General features: G+C 39.7%; 2 protein-coding genes across 2 annotated transcripts in view; one reads left to right on the plus strand and one right to left on the minus strand.

Annotated features, from left to right (window-relative positions):
• The window catches only part of TERT (telomerase reverse transcriptase), a gene marked incomplete at its 3' end in the record, with an annotated part of 33,151 nt that extends 28,360 nt beyond the window's left edge, over window positions 1-4,791 (plus strand). The window contains exons 15-16 of the mRNA XM_080340481.1: window positions 82-219; window positions 4,688-4,791. Of these exons, the coding sequence (XP_080196607.1) occupies window positions 82-219; window positions 4,688-4,791 (242 nt within the window). The remainder of the gene's footprint in view (window positions 1-81; window positions 220-4,687) is intronic.
• A 1,053-nt stretch (window positions 4,792-5,844) lies between these two features.
• Window positions 5,845-22,227, minus strand: part of LOC308053299 (sodium-dependent neutral amino acid transporter B(0)AT3-like) — a gene marked incomplete at its 3' end in the record, with an annotated part of 33,359 nt that continues 16,976 nt past the window's right edge. The window contains exons 6-14 of the mRNA XM_080364155.1: window positions 19,132-19,244; window positions 18,612-18,740; window positions 17,839-17,995; window positions 15,917-16,121; window positions 14,725-14,884; window positions 12,883-13,045; window positions 10,801-11,032; window positions 9,860-9,963; window positions 5,845-5,949 (exon numbers count right to left, since the gene is read on the minus strand). Coding sequence (XP_080220281.1) covers window positions 5,845-5,949; window positions 9,860-9,963; window positions 10,801-11,032; window positions 12,883-13,045; window positions 14,725-14,884; window positions 15,917-16,121; window positions 17,839-17,995; window positions 18,612-18,740; window positions 19,132-19,244 — 1,368 coding nt within the window. The remainder of the gene's footprint in view (window positions 5,950-9,859; window positions 9,964-10,800; window positions 11,033-12,882; window positions 13,046-14,724; window positions 14,885-15,916; window positions 16,122-17,838; window positions 17,996-18,611; window positions 18,741-19,131; window positions 19,245-22,227) is intronic.

Genomic DNA, 22,227 nt, shown 5'->3' on the forward strand with positions numbered 1-22,227 from the left:
ATCTTATAGAAAGAAACAAGTCAGACATACTTCTTAATGCTTCTCATTTTCACTGTCATTATTTTCCTGTCCTGTCTCTAGGGGTTACTTTAGGTAACAAAGGTGCATCTGGCATGTTCCCTTCTGAGGCAGCAGAATGGCTCTGCTACCATGCCTTCACTGTCAAACTGGCAAACCACAAAGTTGTTTACAAATGCCTGCTTAAGCCCCTAAAAGCCTGTAAGTATTTGATTTTTTCCACTTTGAAATATGGTTAATTTTAATAAAACTTTGAATCTAATCTATTTTTAAAGTTCTCTTATCATAAAATGTTGTTCTAAAACGTACATTAACAAGCTTTCTGATTTTAATCAAATTTACTGAGTATAAATAGGCAAATTAAACAGTGTGCAGTGTGTTTTTCAGCATTGCATGTTCTAGAGCTGTGGGGACAGCTATTGATACTTGGCACTGAATAAGTTTGTACAGTTCAGAAAGCTTAATAAGGTTGGGTTAATCATATAAGCATTCTCAGCAAGTTGAACTAAATGGAACATGAATGCTCAGTTTTCTATTTGTTTAAATGTAGGTTGACTGGCAAATAAATAAGTTGCTCTTGCAATGTAAACTCTTACAAAAAGTGTCACTGGGATCACATGGAAACAGAAGGATGTGCTGCAGTGCATGTGCTGCATTGGGATGGAGAGGTGTTGACAATCTCTAACTCTTCTACTTAGTGAAAAAAAGCTGTCTGTACATGGCCTCTCAGGAGGTCTCTCTTTGACCAGTTGTGCAATCTGTTCCCAGGGCAGCCACAGAAATAATAGAATTTTCAGTTCCAAGATACTAAAAGTGAACAGCAGTAGGCTTCTGTGAGGTGGTCAGTACTGTTGTTGAATTTAGCTGCAGTGAAGGCCAGTCTCTCCACACTGACACTGTAATTCACGCTCTGAATGAATAATTACATGGGTGGGGTTTTTTTATACAATACTGAGAAATTCTGCAGTCCGGTTCCAGAATAACCGCTATTTGATTTTAAGTGTATTGCAAGCTTCCCTTGATACCTGTGCTGAGGCCCAGTGTTCCAAAAAGAAAGCAGTTCTGCTTCTGGAAGAAAGCATTTCCTTCCCATACCAAAGGCTCGCAGCAATGCCGGAGTGTACACTGTCTGATTTTTGGTGGTGCAGTGTGAGTCCATCAAAGAAGACACTTCAACATTTACAGGAACAGAACTGATGGTCAGTATTGCATGTCAGGCATGTTCCTGACAGCAGCGGACTTTCTGTATGGAGCAGAACTCCAGTGGCCTCTCTCAGAGAAGCTTCTTCTCTCAGAGTTACCAGCACCAAAACCAGAGTCAAAACCACCATGTCTGCTCACTGCTGCTGAGGGGCCAGTTCTCTAGAAGTACCAGAGGAAGCAGGCCTGCCTCTGGGACGGAAAGAGGTGGCTGCTTGCTTCACGTAGAGAGGACAGAAATGGAAGAACCGAGCAGAGAAGGCAGTAGTTGCACCCTGTAGGATAATTGCTTCTTTGGGAGCTGTGTCACTTCTCTAAGATGTATATAGAGCACATCTAAGTTTTCATCTTGAATGCTGAAGGTTTTGCTCTTGGGATCTTTGACTAGCAGACTATGATCCAATACAAAGCTCCCCCAACCTTCTCTGTGCATGCTTTAGTGTTGAATCTGACAGTACGTTCAGAGTGGAAGTGCAGCCCCAGGCGGCTTTATTGTTCTACAGGATCTTGTCTTCCATGGGTGTGTGTATCTGCCATAAAAGTGATCTCTCCTGCCCACAAAATCACATCACCACAGATACACAGGGAAAGTGGGCTGGGAAGTAGAGGTGGAATCTTTCCAGATTTGGACAATGAGTTTTTCCTGCGTATGATTTTTCATTAGGTTCCTTCTGCTGTACCCTCACAGCCTCTTGCCTAATCATTGTACTGACCCAAAACTTGTGTGTGATCCAGGCCCAGCTCTGTATACCCAGTTTCTAACCCAAGAAGAGAAAGCTGACCACCCATCAGTTGGCTCCTCTGGCAGTGAGAATTGCCCTTATAGAATTGCAGTAGCTGTGTTTCCTAAGTTGCTGGGGAGAACTATTAATGTCGTACTTGCCAAGCAGGAAAGGTCCAAAGACAAGCAGGAAATTAATGGTGACATTTCCTTTTATAAAGAAGAGTAATTTCCAGATGTTCTTTCATAAATCTTCTCTGAGGCAGAATCTGTTCTTCATATCCATAATGTCAAGACAACTCTGTATTATATACAAGACCCAGTTTCTTTTGGTAATACCTGAGACTTCAAGTACGCTGCTGAAAGATCAAGGGTTCAGAGATTTTTTTGCTTAATGACTACCTAAACAATTAGCAGGCTGTGGCTTTTAAGACAGAAGCTTTTGCTGTCATTGCTCACTGGGGCCCAAGTAACTCGAATGCCATCTCTGAGAGATCTTCATTTGCTTATAGCCCCCTGAAGTCTTACCTGTCCTTCCACTAGCCCTGTTCTGCCTGTGCTGCCAGGGTTGATACAACACTTGGTGGAGCACTTCTGTAGTTGCTGTTTTTATGGAAAGCCCCCAAAACATCTACGAGGTAGTTTGGCAGGAGGGTAGCTGTTTGGGGTCAGCTCGTCATGCCACTTGAATACTTATTGATGACTGTAGTTTCGAGAGGTGCTTTGACTGCACGTATATTTGCTTCCCACCTGCCTTTATCCTTCCTCTAAGAGTTGGCTGAGGTTTTTAAAAATAATTTCAAACTGTTTTTGAAAAGGAACTGAGAAGGCACCAGATGCTCTACCTGAGCAGGAGGGAAGGTGAGGCATCAGCGGGCTGGTCCTGTAAAGCTGTGCAAAGACATCTCCTGGTCTGTAGTGATAAGTCATATGCATACCCTTGGTGGGAACATGCATCATTATCTCCCTGTCTCCAAGAGCTCTGATCATAGACAAAGACTATTTTTCAGTCACTTGATTGTACATGGTGTTTATATTTGTATTTTCTTCCAAATTTAGCAAGATACTAAGTTTCTGAATTCTGCAGGAATGCACTAAAATCCATTTAAAGAGACATCATTAGATAGTTTTCTATTCAGTCATGTGTTAGTTTTGTTTGGCTTGCATAAGACTTATTCCTGGGTAATATTATTGTAATCCAAACATCATGCTGTAGAGAGCATTACTACCGAGCTGAGCATTATGTGGAGATACAGGAATTAATTTTAAACACTGTATTTTAAGTTTTGTCTTACTTCTGGAAATCAAGTAGCGTGTGTAGACATCAGAGTAGCTGTGACAGTGAAGTCATTGGTTCTCAGGTGTGTTCCTGTAAAGTTAGTTCAGTTTCTCTGTATGGCACAGTGATCTGTAGCACGAAGATAACCAAGGCTCGTAATAGCGCCTGTGTTGACTTTACAGCTACACTTTGTGTTGTCATTTTGGAGTTTGGATCAACTCTATAAAACCTACTGCTGTAAGATCATGTTGTTGACAGGAATTGATGTAAACGTTTTTTTTATTTCCTTGTGTCCCTGCACGTGCCTTTCTGTTACTCTCCATGGGAATCAATATCAAATTAGTAGGTTTTGGGAGGAGATTCTTCCCACTATTCCAAAACCTGTTAAATATCAACATGGGGGGCTTGTCAGTACGAGTTGTCGTCATTCTTCAGAGTTAAGTACTTAAATGATAGTTACTGTTTAACATCTCTCCTGTTATTACCAGTGGGGAAAGGAGCGAGAGTCTTTCCTTATCATAGTAAAGTATAAATACATCATCTGTCTCCTTTTCAAATATAGAACAAATATTTATTGAGCACTTCTGCTTTTCTGCACCATTGACAATTTTGTCAGCTCTGTTTAGGTAACAGACTTAAGCTGTTGCTAGGGTTTTACGTGTTCTTCCTAATCTTTAAAAAGTCCATTTTATTGTCTGCAATTCTGTTGATGATAGACTCAATGACCTTTTGTGTTTCAAAACAGTTACGTCGTCTTATAAAAATGTCATTCCTGATTTAAGAGCCTTATTTAGTCTCCAAAGTTTTCTACCTTAAGGGTGGCTTTCCTTAAGCTAGCCTGTCTTCTCTTGCAAGGCAACACACACAGCAGGGAGAATTGCTGTTGGCAGTGTTACAGCAAAAGGTGCATTTTCCACGTGATTTTATTTTTCTAAATGTTTTTGAATATATCATTTCCAAGAATAGGCTACTTTGGTGTCACATCTGAAAATAGAGGGGGAAAAGAAATAGTTTGGGAATACTGCTGCTATAGGTAAAACATTAGCAGTGAGATAAGGACCTGTCCTTAGAATTGTTTAAAACAGAGTCTTTCAAAGTAACTAGCTTGACAGAAGGCCTTTTTTGGTTGATATAGTTATGGAATAAATGGTCTTACAGTTTTTTAAAATAATTCAAATTCTTAAATCCAGAGAAGCGTTACAAGGACATAGTAGGAGGAATTTGCTCCTTGGTTTTCGTTGTTAATATTTTAACATACAATTTTTAACCTTTTTATTTATTAGCCTCATTTAAGGGTGAAAGAATAGTAACATATTTTATTACAGCTTTTTGTATCCCCATATTCCAGATGTCCTGACTTTTTAGTTGGATTCAGCTAGTACTGATTTCATTACTTCACCAGAATTTTCTGTAAAACAGAATTGTCGGTTACGTGCAGTAGTAATGAATTGTTTCTGATATTTTGGTAGGTAAGATGCAGCTCTTCAGGAAGATCCCAAAGGATACTATGGCACTACTGAAAACAGTAACAGAACCATCTCTTTGTCAAGATTTCAAAGCTATACTGGACTAACCAATTGAAGTTTATTTCATATTTTTTTCAGGTTTGAAAAAAAAAAAATGCTATGTCTTTAGATGACTTTTCTCTGTAGCTTATTTTGGTAGAGTGGACGGAAAGCAACTTCACTCAGAAGTTTTCCATGTTTGTTCCTCAGCTACCACACAATGACTTTACAAACAGGAGGCGTTTTGTTAATGCCTTCTTGTTTGTGCTTGCCTGTAAATTCACAGGCTATTTGAAGTAATTGACTTGGTTTGGTTCAGTAATTCCCATCTTCTTGATGAAGGTGTCATTAAAATCAGTATGAACAGATCTACTTTCTTGTTTCAGTGTGTTGTTTCTGAAGAACTGTTTGTTGCTTCTCTGTGTTGCAGACTGTTTTATAGTGAATTGTCTCGTTAATTGCTAGAACACATACTTGTCTCCAATACCTTTATTTTATAGTGATTTTTAGCATCCTGTCCAGCTGGATTATGTCCTGAGAGTTACCTGCACAGGGCAAATGCATGTCATGGCACTATCTAGCAAAATGTGCATGTTAGAAGTTTTATGCTTTAGAGATCACAACTGATATGTGCCAAAATTTCAGTGTCTAAGCTGGTTACGTTCATGTATGTTTTATCTATTTTGAGTACTTGGTGGTATTTTTAATACAGTGACACACAGAACAATAGTGGTGCTTTATACCTACAAAACAAAAATTCTTGAATAGATAATATACCAAATAGATTACTCTTTTGTTTGCATTTCTTGTTCTTTATTTAGGTTTATCTTTGCCTTTAGATTGTTACTGAAGTACTATCTGGCCCTGGCATTGGCCTGTTGTGCACAGCTGAATTTTGCCCTGTGTCTGCTCTGATAAACCTGCCCATATGTTTTTGTGGGTTTTTTTCCTCTTCCAGGCTTGTGTGTTGAATTTACATTGTTCTGCTGTATAGCTATTTTATTAGGATTTTTTCTGTCTCTGTTATAGACTAAACAGCAGCTGCTGGGAGGTTTTCTCAAAGCGGATGGTATGTTGCTGGAGTAAGACACAGTGTAGGCAGTGTTACTCAGTAGATGTTTTCAAAGGATTGACAAACCACCACCACACAGGGATCGGTAACACAGTTCCTGGAAGCCAATTTGCAGTATTGCAATCTGTCCATTAACATCGTAACTCAGTTCAAACTGTCAAAACATGCAGAGAGTCAGTCATACAGTTGGGTTTTTTTTTTCTTTCTATGAACTGACACTGTTAAAATGAAAAAAAAAAAAAAAAAAATAAAAGCACCATAGAACAATTGCTCCTACTAGAGCAGGGAGCAGATGAGGATCAGCCCAGTTGTTCCCCAGACAGCAGATCAAACATTTAAAACCCCCTGTCCCCCAGAATGTTCTGTAGTTGTGTTGGTGTGAGAGGACAATATAATGGACAAATTTGCAAAAGAGAGGCTTGGTGGTGCAGGAATCTTCATTTTATTGGATCCCTCCCTATTGGAAGGGAGAGGCAATGAGATGCTCCAACAAGGGCCTTGTCAGGGATGAGACTTGAGCACCTGGAGAACTTCCCACACTTTGGCTGGAGCTGTTCCTACCTGTGGCTGATCACCCTTTACCTGAACTTTCTCCTGCTTCGCTTCCCATCTCCTGCTGTAGTAGTTGTGGGTGATACAAACTTTGACTCTTTGCTGCTTATTGCACAGGCCTTGTGGATTTTTTGTGTCATAGAAACAGTTCGGGTTGGAAGAGACCTTCAGAGGTCATGTTGAGGAAGGCTGTGCTGGTGGGCAGCACTGGGGATGAATGCACACTTACTTTGTCCTGGTCACTGTGTTCTGCACGAACCTTCAGAGAAGGCTGAGGCAGAGGAGCCCAGTAGTTTCCTGCGAGCCAAGGAGCATGCCTGTTTTGAAAATAATGGTCTGGAACAGGGGTTGAGCAGCCTGAAAGGTACCTCATGAGTCAAGATCCTACAGCACAAATCCCTTTTGGGGATGAGGAGCCCCTGGGAAGGGCAGGGAGCCTTTCTGCAGTGAACAGCTGTGCTACGACAAACTTCCAGGGTGATCAGAACAGTGTCCTGCATAAGAGCGGTAGATCACTGAAGCACAAGCTGTGCTGAACTGGTGAGTGTTTCAGGAAGCACTGCAGATAGGTGGGCTGGGAAGGACTAGAAGAAAAACTCTCTCCTCCCAGCCAAGAACAAGGTTGTTATGAGACTTTGAACTTCAGGTTTTCCATGTAAGCCAAGACATGTTTTATTTTGTAATTTTAATGTTAAAGACAGAAGTTTTTGATGTCATTCAGCATGCTCCCTTCTGGAAAAGGATGGGGCTTCTTGCCACCTTAAGGCTCAGAACAACGGGTCCTGTTTCCAGCATCACTGCGTCTTTATGTGGCTTCCCTAGGATGCTCTAACATGAAGAACAGAGGGAATGTAAACTTCACCAGTGGCTTAGATTAGCCCACTTTTGCTCTGTATCACAATGGATGCTGTGATAAACTGCCAATGTGGTCTCAGTTGAAGGTGTAATTTTATAAAAATGTGTAAAGTGCAATGCTTGCAATCCTCTGAGCCGATGTTTGCCTTTCCCCAGAACTACTTGCTGAGTCGTCAGTTTTAAACAGTAACTGCTGCTCCTGAAGGCTATTTGTAAACAGATGCAAATACAATTCAGAAATCATGAGAAGACTATTTCATTTTAAGATATTTCCCATTTAAGAAGGCAAGTGAAAATAATACTGGAACTACTGTGTGTTTTAGCAAATGGAGAATTTGGAAATGTAAAGATGACCTTACAGTTGTGTAGTAGAAACTTTCTTGCTGCTACGGTGTAGTATAATTGAAAAATCCCTGTGAGTGTATTTGAAAGGAATGGATTAACCACAGCAATGGCATAGATTTGATGCTATAAAATGAGATGTCTGTGTTGTAGGGAAGGTAGAAATATTCCATAAAGCTATTTTGTAAGGAACTGTTCTAAAATAAAAAATGTGCTGTATTATAGTAGTAGCATGTTTTCTACTTAATTGGTAGCAAGGTAGTACATTAAACAGCAATTGCTGACAGGAAGTGTTTGGGTGGGTTTAATAACTTGAATCTGGAAATACTAAAGAATTATCTTAGGAGCATTCTGAACCTGTAATGTGGCTTTTCAAAAATCATTAGGAAGCTGGGAAAATTGCGAAAGATTTCATGGTTAGGGGAAGGTGAAGGTTGTCTTGGTATTTAGGAGAAGGTAAGAAACTGAGAGCTAAGCCACTCGGTGTAAGTGCCCTGTGCAAGTGTTGCAAACCACTGTGCAAGTCAGCCTGCTGTGGGGCTTTATAAGGGGAAGAAGCGTGATAAGGCTGAAAAGTTGTTTTTTAGTGTCTCTGTGCAGGGCTGGAAGGGAGGAATTTGACAGGAGCCTCCAGAGGAAATCGTAGCATCTGCATGTGTCCATCAAACACATCCTTCTCCCCACTGCTTCCTTTTGGGAGGGGATTTTGGACTGTGAATCTCAATTTGAGGTAGGTATCAAACTTTGCAATGTAGGGAATTGTCTGTGTTCCAGAAGGAATATGCTTTTCTCTCTGCAGCTTTTCTCTATTTGTTGTTTTATGATCATTTAGATGCTACCTTATTCATAGTGCTATTGCAATGCTCCTTCTGAGACTTCTTCTCCTTCTGAGACTTCTTACTTTAATAGGTGCTTGACCTTCTTGTCTTAGGGCTGTGGATTCTGCTTAAGGCTGGACATCACCATGCTTGTGTCTGTGTCCTTTACAGATTTACCCCCAAAGAATCCAGGGTGTACTTACAGCCTAGACAATTCTAGAAAATTCTTGTCTCTCTGAACAGTATGAGTTCACAGCAAAGAAGATCTGATGGGATATGTAGATAAAAGATTGGGAGGAGAGTGAGCAGAAGTAGAAAATGCTTGGTGTGTAAGCCTTCGACACAGAGTCAGTTTCATATTTTCATGCATGTGCTTACTCAAGTAACAAAGTCAGCCATGCTATTCAAGAGAAAAAAAATAGCTAGAAGACGCCGTACTTTATATGAATAGGAAGGGGAAGATCGTAGCACTAATTTTACTGGAATAATGCTACAGTTCTGGCACAGGAGTCCCAATAGAGGTCACATCTGAGAATAGGAAAGCAAGAGTCCTGCAGGAGTTGCTCGACACGTTTTCTACATGCTTACTTTTGCTAAACAGTAACTGTAGTTAGCGTGTTTCCCTGCTGTAGTTGTAGTTACTGGAGCTTAAAAATTGTCCTCCCCCTGGGTCATGTCCCAGGCTGAACTGTGTGTCTGGTGACCCACAAAGTCTTCCTTTGGTGAATGGGAAGGGGCAGCTCAAAAGTCAAGAAATCTGTGAGTGCCATGACAGTGACTCAAGATGATAGATTTGTAGACTTAAAAGACTTGTATATGTAGGTTAATTATTTTCTGAGCTTGTGTCTGTATAAGTTAGTCTGTAATAGTTAAACCTGCTGCATATACTATGCATATATGACTAACGAACATCTAGCTATCTGTAGTCAGAGACACGAATATAGAGTGTATGCTTTAGTTAATTAAAAATTCTTGTTTAAGTATTTACAGCTTTAAATGGATATATGCTCAAAATTCCAATTATATTGGGGTTTTTTGATTATTAATTCTTGACATAAGCCTTTTTTACCCATAACCTTTCAAATTTAATTTGCAGCAGGCAGAGCGGCAATTGAAATCTTCAGTGTCGTTGTCAGCAGCCATTACAGTGCACAGCTGTGGGACAGCAAGAAGTTTGCTTGGACCCTTGTGACTTGTGAGGTTTCTGCTGACAGAAGCTGTGTTTCCTTGCTGAGGTACCTGCCTCTCTATTGACTGGAAGGCAGGGGGCTGTTGGCAGCTGCCATGGGGAATTGCTGAAGATCATCATGCAGACCATTGGTCAAGTCCACATCTCTTAGACGTAAAACCATGCGGAGCCCAGGCACTTAACTGTTTCACAGGTGATATTACTCATCCCACAAAGTGGAAGGGCCAGAGGCTCTGGCCTGGTAACTGCTGTGCATACTTCCTCTTCTTTCCTTGACTCTCTCAATTAGCCTAAAGGCTTTGTCATACCTTATTCTCACATGCTTTCTCTGTATTTTTCCAGAGGCTGCTGGTTGCTAAGGTATTTAGGCAAAAGGAATCCTCATCTCCCATCACTGCAAAGTGGCCAGGATCTGCAGGCAAGTACAGGAAAACCTGCTTTTAAGGAAAGATTAACTTCGTTGCATGTCATGTAAGGTTGCAGCTCGCTGAGGCTTACATATATCTGCACCTTTATTACAGTATTCAATTACTGTGTTCAGTATGAGAAATTAAGGGGAAAAAAATGGGGACATTTGTTTTCACGTTATTTGCCACTACAATAAATTCTGCAATATATTAAGGTAAAATATTTGTACTAAATTAATTACTCAGGTTTATTTAGTGTACATTCTTTTAACTGCTGATGCTTTATTTTTGCTCATTGCAATGCTTGAGAGTATGAAATAATCATAAAATTAATGCTATTTAAGTGCATAGAGGGATTTACAAAAAGTAAGAGTGTAGTGGACAAAAGAAGTTGTTGCTCTTCAAGAGCTTCCATTCTACATCTCTCAGAGGGGAGTCAGTGAATGAAACCGTAGGCGATTGTGTTCCAGTCTTTAGGTTGCTGCTCCTTAGGAACAGACTGTTTATTTACAAGAGAAATGAAGGAAGACAGAGGATGCTTGCAATAACTAGCAGGCTTTCCAAATTTAAAGCCTGGCTGGACAGAGGCGTGGCGTTGGTAAAGTGTGAAAAGGTTAAAGCAATAGGCCTGGTACTCAGTATGTAGGATTCAGCACAGGATGTAGGAGGGACAAGATTAATCTAACTGATGTGAAATTAGTTGAGAATAAAAGAAGCATAGCAGCTCTGTTATAGAGGGCTAATGATGGACCGTAACATATGAACTGCATAAACTTGGTTGGTTGAATGATACCATACTACAACTGATCTTGTCTAACAAAGGCTGTTTTATCTTTACTTACAGACAGATACAATGGGTATTTGTTCTTTTAGATGAGAAAAGTTCCTATTAGCCCCCTGACATGAAAACACTTCTGGTGGTACAGAGTTTGGGTCCTTGCTTCTGCGCATTCGTTTGATCAGATGGAAGAGTGCTACAAGAGGTACAAACATGCAAGGAAGGATGGCTAACAGCACACAGATGGCCCGTACCCAAGGTGGATAAACTTTCTCTTCTTTCATAGGGAAGCCTTCCTATGGAGATAAAAAACAAGCACACCGAATAATTGGTAGGTACACTTGCATTTTGCTGTGATTTCTATATGCATTTTCTTGTGCTGCTACAGTAAGGATAGCAAAAGTTTTGCTCTTGCTCTACAATAGCATTTGATAGCCGTGTCCTCTGTACACCCTTCTTGTGGGTATAAATGTGGCGGTAAATATTTCATACTTTCAAAGATTTATAGCTGGAAGTGTGAGGTACTCCTAGGGATGTACCCACCCTTGGTTAGGCTCTGATTATTCTCTGAGGTACTCAAAGCCTGCTTGGTTTCAGCAATCACCAAATATGCTCTTTGCCAAACTGGAAAGATTTATTTGAATGATTGGGAGGGAATGGTGATAATGCTATTTCTGCAAGTCTGTGGCTATGAGTTTTATTTTGGGATGATAGATACATAATGATGTTTGGAGGATACACTGTTGGTGTATGTACTGTTGGGAACAGAAAGCGTTTTCTTGAGGTGTCAGTCAGTGTGCATGTTTATAGTATGAAGGTTGACACCTTTCTGTGAGGATGACTGCAATCCTTGTGCAGTTTAAGGCCGGAATCAATCTTCAAACCTCTACACAGGGTGTATTTGAGAGGGATTTTGGAAAAAGACCTGAGGGTGTTGTTCAAGAACAGCGGAACATGAGCCAGCAGTGCGCCCAGGTGGCCAAGAAGGCCAACACCATCCTGGCTTGTATCAGAAATTGTGTGGCCATCAGGACCAGGGAAGTGACCTTCCCCCTGTACTTGGTGCTGGTGAGGCCCCACCTCAAATCCTGTGTTTGGTTTTGGGCCCCTCACTACAAGAAAGACACTGAGGTGCTGGAGAGAGTTCAGAGAAGGGCAGTGAAGCTGGTGAAGGGCCTGGAGCACAAGTCTGATGAGAAGCAGCTGAGGGAACTGGGGCTGTTCAGCCTGGAGAAAAGGAGGCTGAGGGGAGACCTGATTGCTGTCTACAACTACCTGAAAGGAGGTTGTAGCGAGATGGATGTTAGTGTCATCTCCCAAGTAACAATTATTAGGGTAAGAGGAAATGGCCTCAAGTTGTGCCAAGGAAGGTTCAAGTTGAATATTAGGAAACATTTCTTCCCAGGAAGGATTGTCAGGCATTGGAACAGGTTGCCCTGGGAAGTGGTGGAGTCACCATCCCTGGAGGTGTTTAAAAGGTGTATATATGTGGCACTTAGGGACATGGTTTAGGGATGGACTTGAGAGTGTTAGGTTTGTGATTGGATTCAAAGATCTTACAAGGTCCTTTCCACCCTAAATGATTCTATGATTCTAAATTGCAACTGATGTGAGCCAGTGCCACCCAGATCAAACATCCTCAGCATTGGCACCTCTGGTGCTGAATTAACCAACACTGTTCTCAGACCACTGCCTCCCTCCCTGTCTGCCTGTCAAAGGTAAACATTCATTGGGGCCCCAGTGATACTGGAAGTTCTCACTGAGAAACGTTTTCATCCCTGGTGTGTCTTACTCCGCTCTAAAGCTCTGCTCATGCATTTGTTCCCCCTCTGAAAACCCTGTAGGTACAGAGGCTCTGAGAAATTTCACTTCAACAGTTCTCTTCATCACAAACACCTCTAAAAAGTGGAGTATGGTGTATGTGGGACTTCTTAAGAAGAGGCCCTGTTATCAGAAGATAGTTTCAATATGTGTAACCTTGAAACCTCTGTGCATACCGGAGCCCTCTCATTGTGAGCATTGTATCAGTTCAGGCTGAGTTGCACAGGTAAGTGGTAGATAGCAATGATTTTAAAGGATCTGGTAAGGGACAAAAATATAAAATTCTTGCTTTTAAGAAAAGTTTTGAAAATGTTCAGGAACATACATATTCAGGGTTCCATGCTGCATAGGTTGGCGGCTTCTGGATCTGAAGAGTAACAAAGGCCGTGAAGACAATTATCAGGAGTAGAGGGCTAACAAACCTCCATGTGATCTGCCAGTAGAGATTGAGTTTTCGTCCAGTCATCCATTTCACATCTTTACTGAACCTTTGAAGAGGAGGCAGGTTTATGATAATGTTGCATCTAAGTAGTAGTAGTGTAACATTTTACATATTTTTCTATAAGTTTTCGAAGGTATGGTACAGCTCCCAAAATCCTTTCTATTCCATACCCTTCTTTATTTAAGTCTGTGGTAAGTTATTTAATAATAATATCAATAAAGTAGGTATTTATTGATCCCCACCACGGATGGATGATCCATTTACATTGTTAGTTTGTATTACCTGAGCACCTAATCTAAGGTTTCTAAGCACAAATAAGTGATGAAAATATTAAAGCTGGTCTGTAGAACTAATCAAACGTTTTAAAAAGACAAAATTGCCAAGAGCACAAGCATAGGTTGTTATTAAGAAGACTGAATCAACTCAAGTTAGGTCAGGGACAGAATTATTGCAACCTGAGCCATCTTCCTCTGCAGTCAGTAGGGGCAGTCGTTTGGACACAGAGCTGACCTTTTACATCCTCGTACAGTTTTGTACATTGAATGGACAGTAGATATACAGTTCTAGGTTTCATACTTACTTGATAACCCATATCTGTCAAGTTGGAAAGAGTTTTGTAATCTGGAATAGGAATTGTGGCATGTGTGTGCGCCTGTGTTCAAACACCAGTTTTGTCTTCAATTCTGTTAATCTAACTGAAGGTACTGGAAATTCTCTGGAGAACTAGGAAAAAGTGATTTGACTGTGCTCATATCCCATAGTAACAAAGAGGAAAAAGTACGTGTATATGAGCAGAACAGAGAAAATACAGGTGCTGCGGAATCCACAGTCTGTTGTAGCGTGTGAAACCAGATTTTATTGCTGCTGCTTCATCACGGAAGATTGAGGCTATAGCTGTATATGCAGCAAGAGGGATGTGTGATAATTATTTATGATGATGTAGCCTGGAAGTTATCACCCTTTAACATGGGAAAACAAAGGATCTTAACAGAAAATTGAGTGCAGGAACTTCAGCTGTTACTGAGGGAAGATTTTTCTTCATTTTCTTATTTTTAAAATCATAGCCTCTGTTAAGACTGAAGTTGGGATGATACTGAAACACCTTGATAAGCAACAGCACTAGCTGATCATAAGTTTGTTGTCTGTATGGTATACAAACTGATCTACAAATATCAGGACCTTCATGATCCGAATGTCAGTAAGAATTAGAGAGAAGGTTTCTGACATTTACAAATACAAAGGATGCAAAAAATTTTTGAACTAAAGAGTTAATTCAATTAGTGTCTGTGACTATGGAGATTCTCGGCAGGCAGGTTGAACCTTTTAATATGGAGGAGCTACTTTATGATGTTGCTTACTATGAAATTTGAAGGGAAAAAATAATGGTAAACAAAAAATACAAGAGTGTACAAGCCAAAAGGGCAGTAAAAAGAGGATATTTGAAAGACAATGCAAATCCCTCTTGGCCAAAGAACTATAAGCAGTGTTGACTTTCTAGCTTTAAACTTAGGATCCCCCTTCCATAGGTTGTATGCAGAGATTATCCCTCCTGTTTTACCAATATAGGAGACTTGAAGCAAAGAATGATAACTACATGCACAGAACTGTTAAGTGCTACGTACAGAAATAAGTGAATATTGTATACTTGTAGGCAACATACATGGATTGAGAAGAAAATGTATTTACAGCTTAGGAGAAAAAAAAATCCATCTGTTTCCAACTTACCTTTTCACTTTATAGACATATGCAACCCCAATCACTTCAAAGAAGGCGATGACTAGAAGAGGCAACGAGCCTGCATAGCTGTCAAAAATGTCAATCCAGTAACTCCCCGAACCCAGTGTAAACCACAGAGCAATAAGGAAGCATATTAGACATATTATACCTGAAGAAAGAAAGATATTTTTGGTACTGAAATGCTGAACTGAACTAGGTGAGTATATTTTTGTCCTAAATTATTTTTGCTCTAGATCTAGTGATTTTTATTCTCTCTCTATGGAGCTACAACAAGCTTTCCATAACTGGAAAATCAGTTTCAAAATACTATAGTTACCTTGTCAAGTTGTAAGTAAGTTTGTTTCTACACAAAAAGCTGTAAAACGGGAGGGATACAATAAGATGCCACCCTGAAAAAGGCATGACTGCAATATTCACCATAAGAATTTAGAAGGGCACATTGTGTGGAAGTGTTAGTCCATTACTGCAAACTGCCAGAAATTTTTCTGGACCGATTTTTCTAGACCAATTTTGCAGCAGGATTTCTCAGACTCACTGAATCTGGTTCCTGAGGAGCAGGTTGGGTTCAGTCACTGTCTCTGCTTGAAATGGTTCCCGCTTTGGTGCAAGTACGGGCTCACACGCACTCGCTCCTCAGTTTCCGAGTGGTAATTTCCTACTCTGGCATGTTCACAGAAATGTGAAATAATCTGTAGCAGCACAAACTTGAATCAAATAGGGGTGAATGACCTGTTGTGTGATTGTGACAATGTGGTAAGTTCATGCACAGGTGGTTATGGCAAAGCAGCTGATATTGCCCTAAAGTGACTTTAAGTGCCAAAGGCTCAAGTGTAGATAAGGCTCTTCCTGATCTCTGCAATAGCTCAGAGTGAGCTTGACTCCAGGAACAGTGATTTAACAAGCTTTCTCAGACTGAAACAGCTCTTGCAAGCTAAATAAAAACTGAACTGCCAAGAACAATATATTAATAATACTGCCATCTGACAGCTTCTGCCATAACTGCTACCTCATCTGTGTGCTTATCTTCTGCAAACACAATCCACTGCCCTTATGAACACTGTGAGATAACTAAGTTTGTGTTACAAATTCTTAATTATTCTGTGATAATTATTAAGCAGGTTCCATTTGCACATCTATAAAGAAGCCACCTTCTCTGCACAAAGCAAAGCAAATATCTTACCAGATAAAAGCTCTTTGGTTAGTGATTTAGATATAACTTGAAGCTCTAGAAGAGGAGTGAAGACTCCTTCGATGTTCCCAAACATAGAAGAAAGGCCCAAGCTGAACAACATTATGAAAAACAGGATGGCCCAGGCCTGGGAGCCTGGCATGAGAATGATGGCTTGAGTGAAAACGATGAAAGCCAAGCCAGTTCCTGATACGCTCTGCAGAATTCACATACAGATAAAAATACACATTATAATGGTGCAAATGTAGTTTCTCGTCTGTATAGAATTAGAACACACTCTTGTCCTTCCCTGGAGTCAAGGGTGCTGGTCAGCCTGTGGGGCTCTGTGGCACCCAGATGTTGAGAAAATGGAGTGTTTGTGGGGATTTCAACTTTAAATGGTCAGCCAGAGGTGTGTAGACAACCAAAGAGCAGAATTTTAGCTTGCACAGGAAGATGAATCAAGAGTAAAGCAGATCTGAGAGCTGTAATTGAAATAGCAAATGTTTTGCTAATACCAACTTAAATATGTTTAAATGTGTAGACAACCATAGAGCAGAATTTTAGCTTGCATAGGAAGATGAGTGTAGAATAAAGCAGATCCGAGAGTTGTAATTGAAATAGCAATTGTTTTGCTCATACCAACTTAAATATGTTTTGAAAAAAAAATCTATGATGTAATAGCTGCTGGAAAGAAAAAGATGTAAACAAAGGTATGATTGCCACTCTAACAGCAAAAGAGTTGGGGAACTGTGGGTCACAAAACCCTCCGGAATTACCAGGGCAGAAAAGGCTAAAAGTGAAAAACCCCATTTCAGCCAGATTTATTTGAATTCAGTCTCCCAAGGTGAAAGATATTTAAATCCAAGCATTGAAAAGTGCTGATGTTGTTCTAATTTGGAAGTAAATTACGTCAAACTGTAAATCAGAAATGGGTGCCATCAGAGAAGGCTGGACAAAACAGAAACCGACTCGTGTCAGGGCTGGAATGTCATCCTTGGACTTCTCCATCACGTGAGTAAAACAGCCTGTTTCACTGTCATTGTGTGTTAACGCTCTCGTGTATTAGCACACTCTGTCTCTAGCAAATGTGCCCACTGTTTTGTCTTAAGATTTTATTTTAATTCTTTTCTCCAGCTTTTCTTTCTTATTCTCTCCTCCAATCTCAGCCCTATTCTTTCTTCATTAGGTGGTAAGGACTTGTAACAAGGCGGTACAACTGGATGAATAGTAAATGAGAGTTACAGGATTGGGTGGGATCACTGGAGCAAGTGGAATGAGGTTGGAGAAGGAAATAGGGGAGAAACACCTGTGTTTAGTGATTGGGAAAATGCTTTAGGAGGATTGTAAAAGAAGGAGAGGATCATGATGTATTTTGGGGGGGGGAGGGGAGCTGGGAGCAAATAGAAATGAAATCTTGGTTAGATTCTGTGCAGAGGGGAGGAAAAAGAGAAGGGAGAGGACTAGAGGGAAGATAAAGTTGAGGAAAGGATAAAAGACTGTGGTAAGGTACCTTCCTGGTGGTTATATATGTGGTTGAAGGCAAACAGTCAATTTTTTTTAATATACTTTCCTAAATATGGATTTAGGAAACTCCCACTCAGCATCCTTTCTCTGTAATCTTTCAACTAGGTGTGTTTCCTCTGTTGTACTAATCTAGTGTCCATGGTAGGCTCCAGGTAGGAGCTCCTTTGAAGACTAGTTTTGTGATAATAATGTGTAATTTTGCCTGCTGTACCAGGCAGCTTTGGGTTCAGACTGTCCCACCGCAGTGTTATTTTTACAAATTTTGAAAAATTGTTTTGTTTCATGATTATGTATAATATATCCAATACAAGTAGAGTAGAAGTTCAAGTACTTATAAGAAAAATGAAGATACTAGTTCTTCTACATCTTTTGCTTAAGGGTTATTTTGTTGAAAGTAATTATGGTACCTGATCAAGAAATTCTTGAAGGTCACAGCTTTTCAGTTTGAGTCCAGCAATTTTTTCTGGGTATGACGAATTTAGGAAACTAATCCAGTCTGTGTAGTTCTGTCGCATGATGCTTTCTTCTGGAAGATCAAATTCATTGATGATACTGATAATGTTCCTGCCAGAGAAACCAACATATCTTCAGTTTAAATGTTTGCAGATGATGTGGCTGGAAATGCTATTACATATATTCAGATATTAATAGAAAGTTTTGTTTGCCTTCTGTGCTGTTACTTACAGTATAAAGGAAGATATTAAATGAGGACTTATATATAAAATAGTTAGGAGAAAATATTAAGGACGTTTAATGACTTCTCTTTCAGATACAAGCCTGAGCACTGTATGCAGATGCAGTCTCTAAAACATTCTATTCCTATATTTTCAGTTCTCCACACCATTTCTACCACATGTATTTAATAATTTAGTGGATCTGGTGGAATATGAAGAGGTGTCATTTTTTTAGCTACTTCTAATGCTAATCTGAGACCGAGATGTGATCGTTGATGCACTACTTGCAATAGATTGTTTTATAATTTGTCTTGCTTCTTAGAAATGCTATTCCTGATCATTCTTGCCTCAGTGCCATAATACTTTTTATTTCTATAGAAGCCTCCATACAGATGCTTTTTCTTTTTCAGTGAAAATAAATTCTCTAAATTCATGTTTTTCAAGTAACACATTACGAAGTTAGGCATTGAAACCACAGTCTAACACGCGAAATGCAAGTTTCTCACCTGTCCAAGCAGTCCCAATAGCCTGTGGTTGCTTTAAAACCCAAAACAGAAAAGACTGGGATGGAAGCGTAGAGGGATGTCACACTGTTCACTATTGCTACTGTCACAGCATCCTTTTCACAGTCATTTCTATAAATAGAATTCAAACAGGCAAAGTGACTAAAAAAAGGCAGTATTTATCTTCCCCAGGGTATGGAAAATAGTTATTTATTTTTAGCTTGCTATGCAAGATGTTAGTCTACATTGAACGTACTTGCTGAGCATAAGAAAGGAATCTGTTGTAATTGGTAAAATAAAAGATCTCTAATTTGTCATTCTCTCAGGTATTTCTGCAAACATTTTATTTCTTTAGCTATTTTTATGCCGCTTCCTGTTAGAAAATCTGTTTCGCCTTTTAGAAAGACAGCAGCTGTTAAGATCCTTTAGAAATATACCAAGGAAATAATTTTGAAAGTTTTAGAACACTGCATGAAATGCAGCAAGAATTTAACCCACTTGTAAAGGTTGTACTTCTACTTACTTTGGTGGATTGTAGCTTGAGAATGCAATAAGCCCTCCAAAAGCCAAAGAGAGAGAGAAGAAAATCTGAGTAGCTGCATCAAGCCATACACGAGGATTTTTCAAAGCGTACAGCTGAAATAATTGGAATAAATGCATGTGTTAGGCTTGAATTAAAATTTGTTTTTCTCTCTCCATTCTTGTAGCTCGTCTCTTGTTTCACAAGTGAAATTGTGAGTTGTGTTGCCATCTAAATGCACCAAAAATGGAAATTAGTACAAAATATGTCAGTAAAGCAGGTGTTTCTGAAGACATAATTTGGTCTATTTAAATGTATGTAGTAATTATAGAATGTTTTTCATAGTACACCTCTTCTGTCTGATGATAAAAATGTGTTTCTAAATGATAAGCACTAGGCACACAATGAGGACAGTGCATTGCATTTTTCCTCAATGTACTTCTTTTTGTTAATCCACATACTGGGTAACTTACAGTTTAATAATATCATCTTCCTAAAACTGTATAAGCAAATACTAAACCTTTATTGTTTTAGGACACAAAGTGATTCCATAGATTTCCAAATTTTCTTAAATTTAAAAAGACTTGAAGTCCAATCAGACAAAATAGGATATTCATTAAAAAGAGTGACTTAAATTCAATGTACTGTGAAAACAGAAATAAAAAATAAAAGGGTTACATAGGAAAAATAAGGGAAAAAGGAGAAATTGACAGACCAACATTTGAATCTTGATGTAAGGGTGATGTGATAGAGGAAGATAAATGAAAAGTCAGTGATTGTTGGATTACAGAGAATAATATGTATTTTTAAATAGCTGCACTAAGAAGGAATTAAAATCAGTCTAAAAGAAAAACATAAAACATAAATAATGCTCAAAATGTAAACTTGCTCAACAAATATTAGTTTCCTGCAGAAACTATAAAGTGGTGTGTTACATTCACACCCTACTAGGTGAATTACTTTCCAATCCGTTATCAAGTAGGGGAAATAGGAAACAGGATTAGTTAAGAATGAGTGTTTTAAAAATCAGCAGGACTGGGTCTGTAGAGTATTTCAGGTTTTTTTTATATCAGCCTGAGCCAACTCTGCATCCCAGTCACGCAGGACAAATGGTGTGTTTGCTGTGTTGTGTCTACGTGCCTGTGCTATCAACCCCGGAACATTACTAGGATCGTTTGTAGGAATGATCCTACTAGGAGTATTTGTAGAAAAAAGAGACAAGTATGTAATTATTTTGTGTTTCTCTGAAGCTGGCCTGAGCTTGAAGAGTGAGAATGGTGGGTTGACTTCAGTGTGGAGGGATGCAGCGAACGCCATTGTTGCAGATGCTTTCTCCACAGGTGTCCCGGTGCTTTGACCACAGCAGACCTGGTGTAATATTTTGTACAACATGGTGAGGCAAGCAGAGATGTGCAACCATTACTGGCTGCCGGGCTTCACCTTGGGGAAGCCTTTCTAGAGGTTTATTTTGGAAGTTCATAATCAAACTCTCCAGTGCCGGAGTGCTCATTGGTAGGACCTCCTGCAGGTGCAGAACTAGGTTGCTGTTGCAATGCAGAACTTCAACATTCATGTTGCACATTTTCATTGTGGCCTTGGCAGTTTAAGTGCTGCCAAGTGAATTGTCAGTGCTGATAGATGTGGCTGTTACTTATCTGGCTTTCTAACTGGGACTTTGGCAAATGAGTCTGGAGATAGTTTAGTTTGGTGCTAGATGCAGTTCTTTTATTGACTCTAGAAGATACTGATCAACCCCCAAGCTTGAAAAAGTAGTGGACAGGCAAGCATGCCATAGCAGTGTCATTATCTCTTCTTAAGCAAATCATTATGAATCTAAATCTTAATTTATATTTTCAGTGATGTGGCATATAGGTTTCGTAGGAGTGTCTTCAGTAGAAAAAAATGTGCTGAAGCTAGAAATGTGCAGATGAAGATATACAACCAGAATGTTAATGAAAGCACACAGGAGTAATGAAGAAAGGAAGCACCTTTCTCCTCCCTGGGTGATGAGATGTTTAATTACTTGAACACATGAAACACAGACAGAAACTTTCCTAAATCAGAAAATTAAAAAAACTGTGTTGCCTATGATGTAATTTTGGTGTAAAAACTGCTATTGCTTTACTCATAAGCAAGTGACCAACAAGTAGTAATGCAGCAGTTCATTAAGGTAATGCTTTCTTTTTTTTTCAGGCTCCCCAGGGAGGTGTCACGGCCCCAAGCCTGACAGTGTTCAAGAAGAGACTGGACAAGCCCTCAGACACACGGTGTGAACTGTGGGGTTGTCACATGCAGGGACAGGAGTTGGACTCGATGATCCTTGTGGGTCCTTTCCAACTCAGGACATTATGTGATTCTATGATTTTTGTTCTCCTTAATGCCAGAAACAATATGGGCACACGAGGTACCTTGAATGAATTTCAAGTGTCTGTTCACAGTAGTATATCAGGTGCAAAATTAAACTGCAAAATAGAAGAAAAAATTACAAATCGCCCCTGTACTGTAGGATCTAGTGCCCGTGCTGCCTTCTTTTTCTTCTTTTTGGCTCTTTTCACTGCTCATTAAGTAGCTGCAGACCTCTGGGGACAGGCATCAGTTGCCCAGCCAAGGCCGTGGAATTGCTCATTTCCAGAGAAGCCCCAGGTGTTTACAATCTTTGAAGCTCTTTCAAATGTGAGAGACACTGGAGAAGGACACATTTGTATTCCTGAACTGACATACAGGTCCTCAAAAGCTGAACCCTTTAAAGGCCATTGATGATGCTTGATAGGATCCCTTTTCTGCTTCCTCTGATTATTATTATTTTTTTTCAAGAACCTTTCCAAAATTCTCTGTTCTAGCTCTGACGTTGCTTCATCTTTGTACAACTTCTGCTTTCCCTTTGTGTGTCTGTGAGCATAACTTCAATATCTTTATGAGTTCTTGGCAGCTTCACTTTCCAAGTAGCCCAGGATTTAGAGAGCATGAGTAAATCCTCTGACTTCTCCATATCTGAAAGTCAATAAAATAAATTGTCATTATTTGTTCTAGAATTTAAGGCGTGAAAGTGTGTCAGATGGCAAAAAGCTGACTGTGTATTTCTGCATGAAAATAAAACCA

This window comes from Nesoenas mayeri, assembly GCF_963082525.1.
Source record: "Nesoenas mayeri genome assembly, chromosome: 2".
NCBI lineage: Eukaryota > Metazoa > Chordata > Aves > Columbiformes > Columbidae > Nesoenas > Nesoenas mayeri.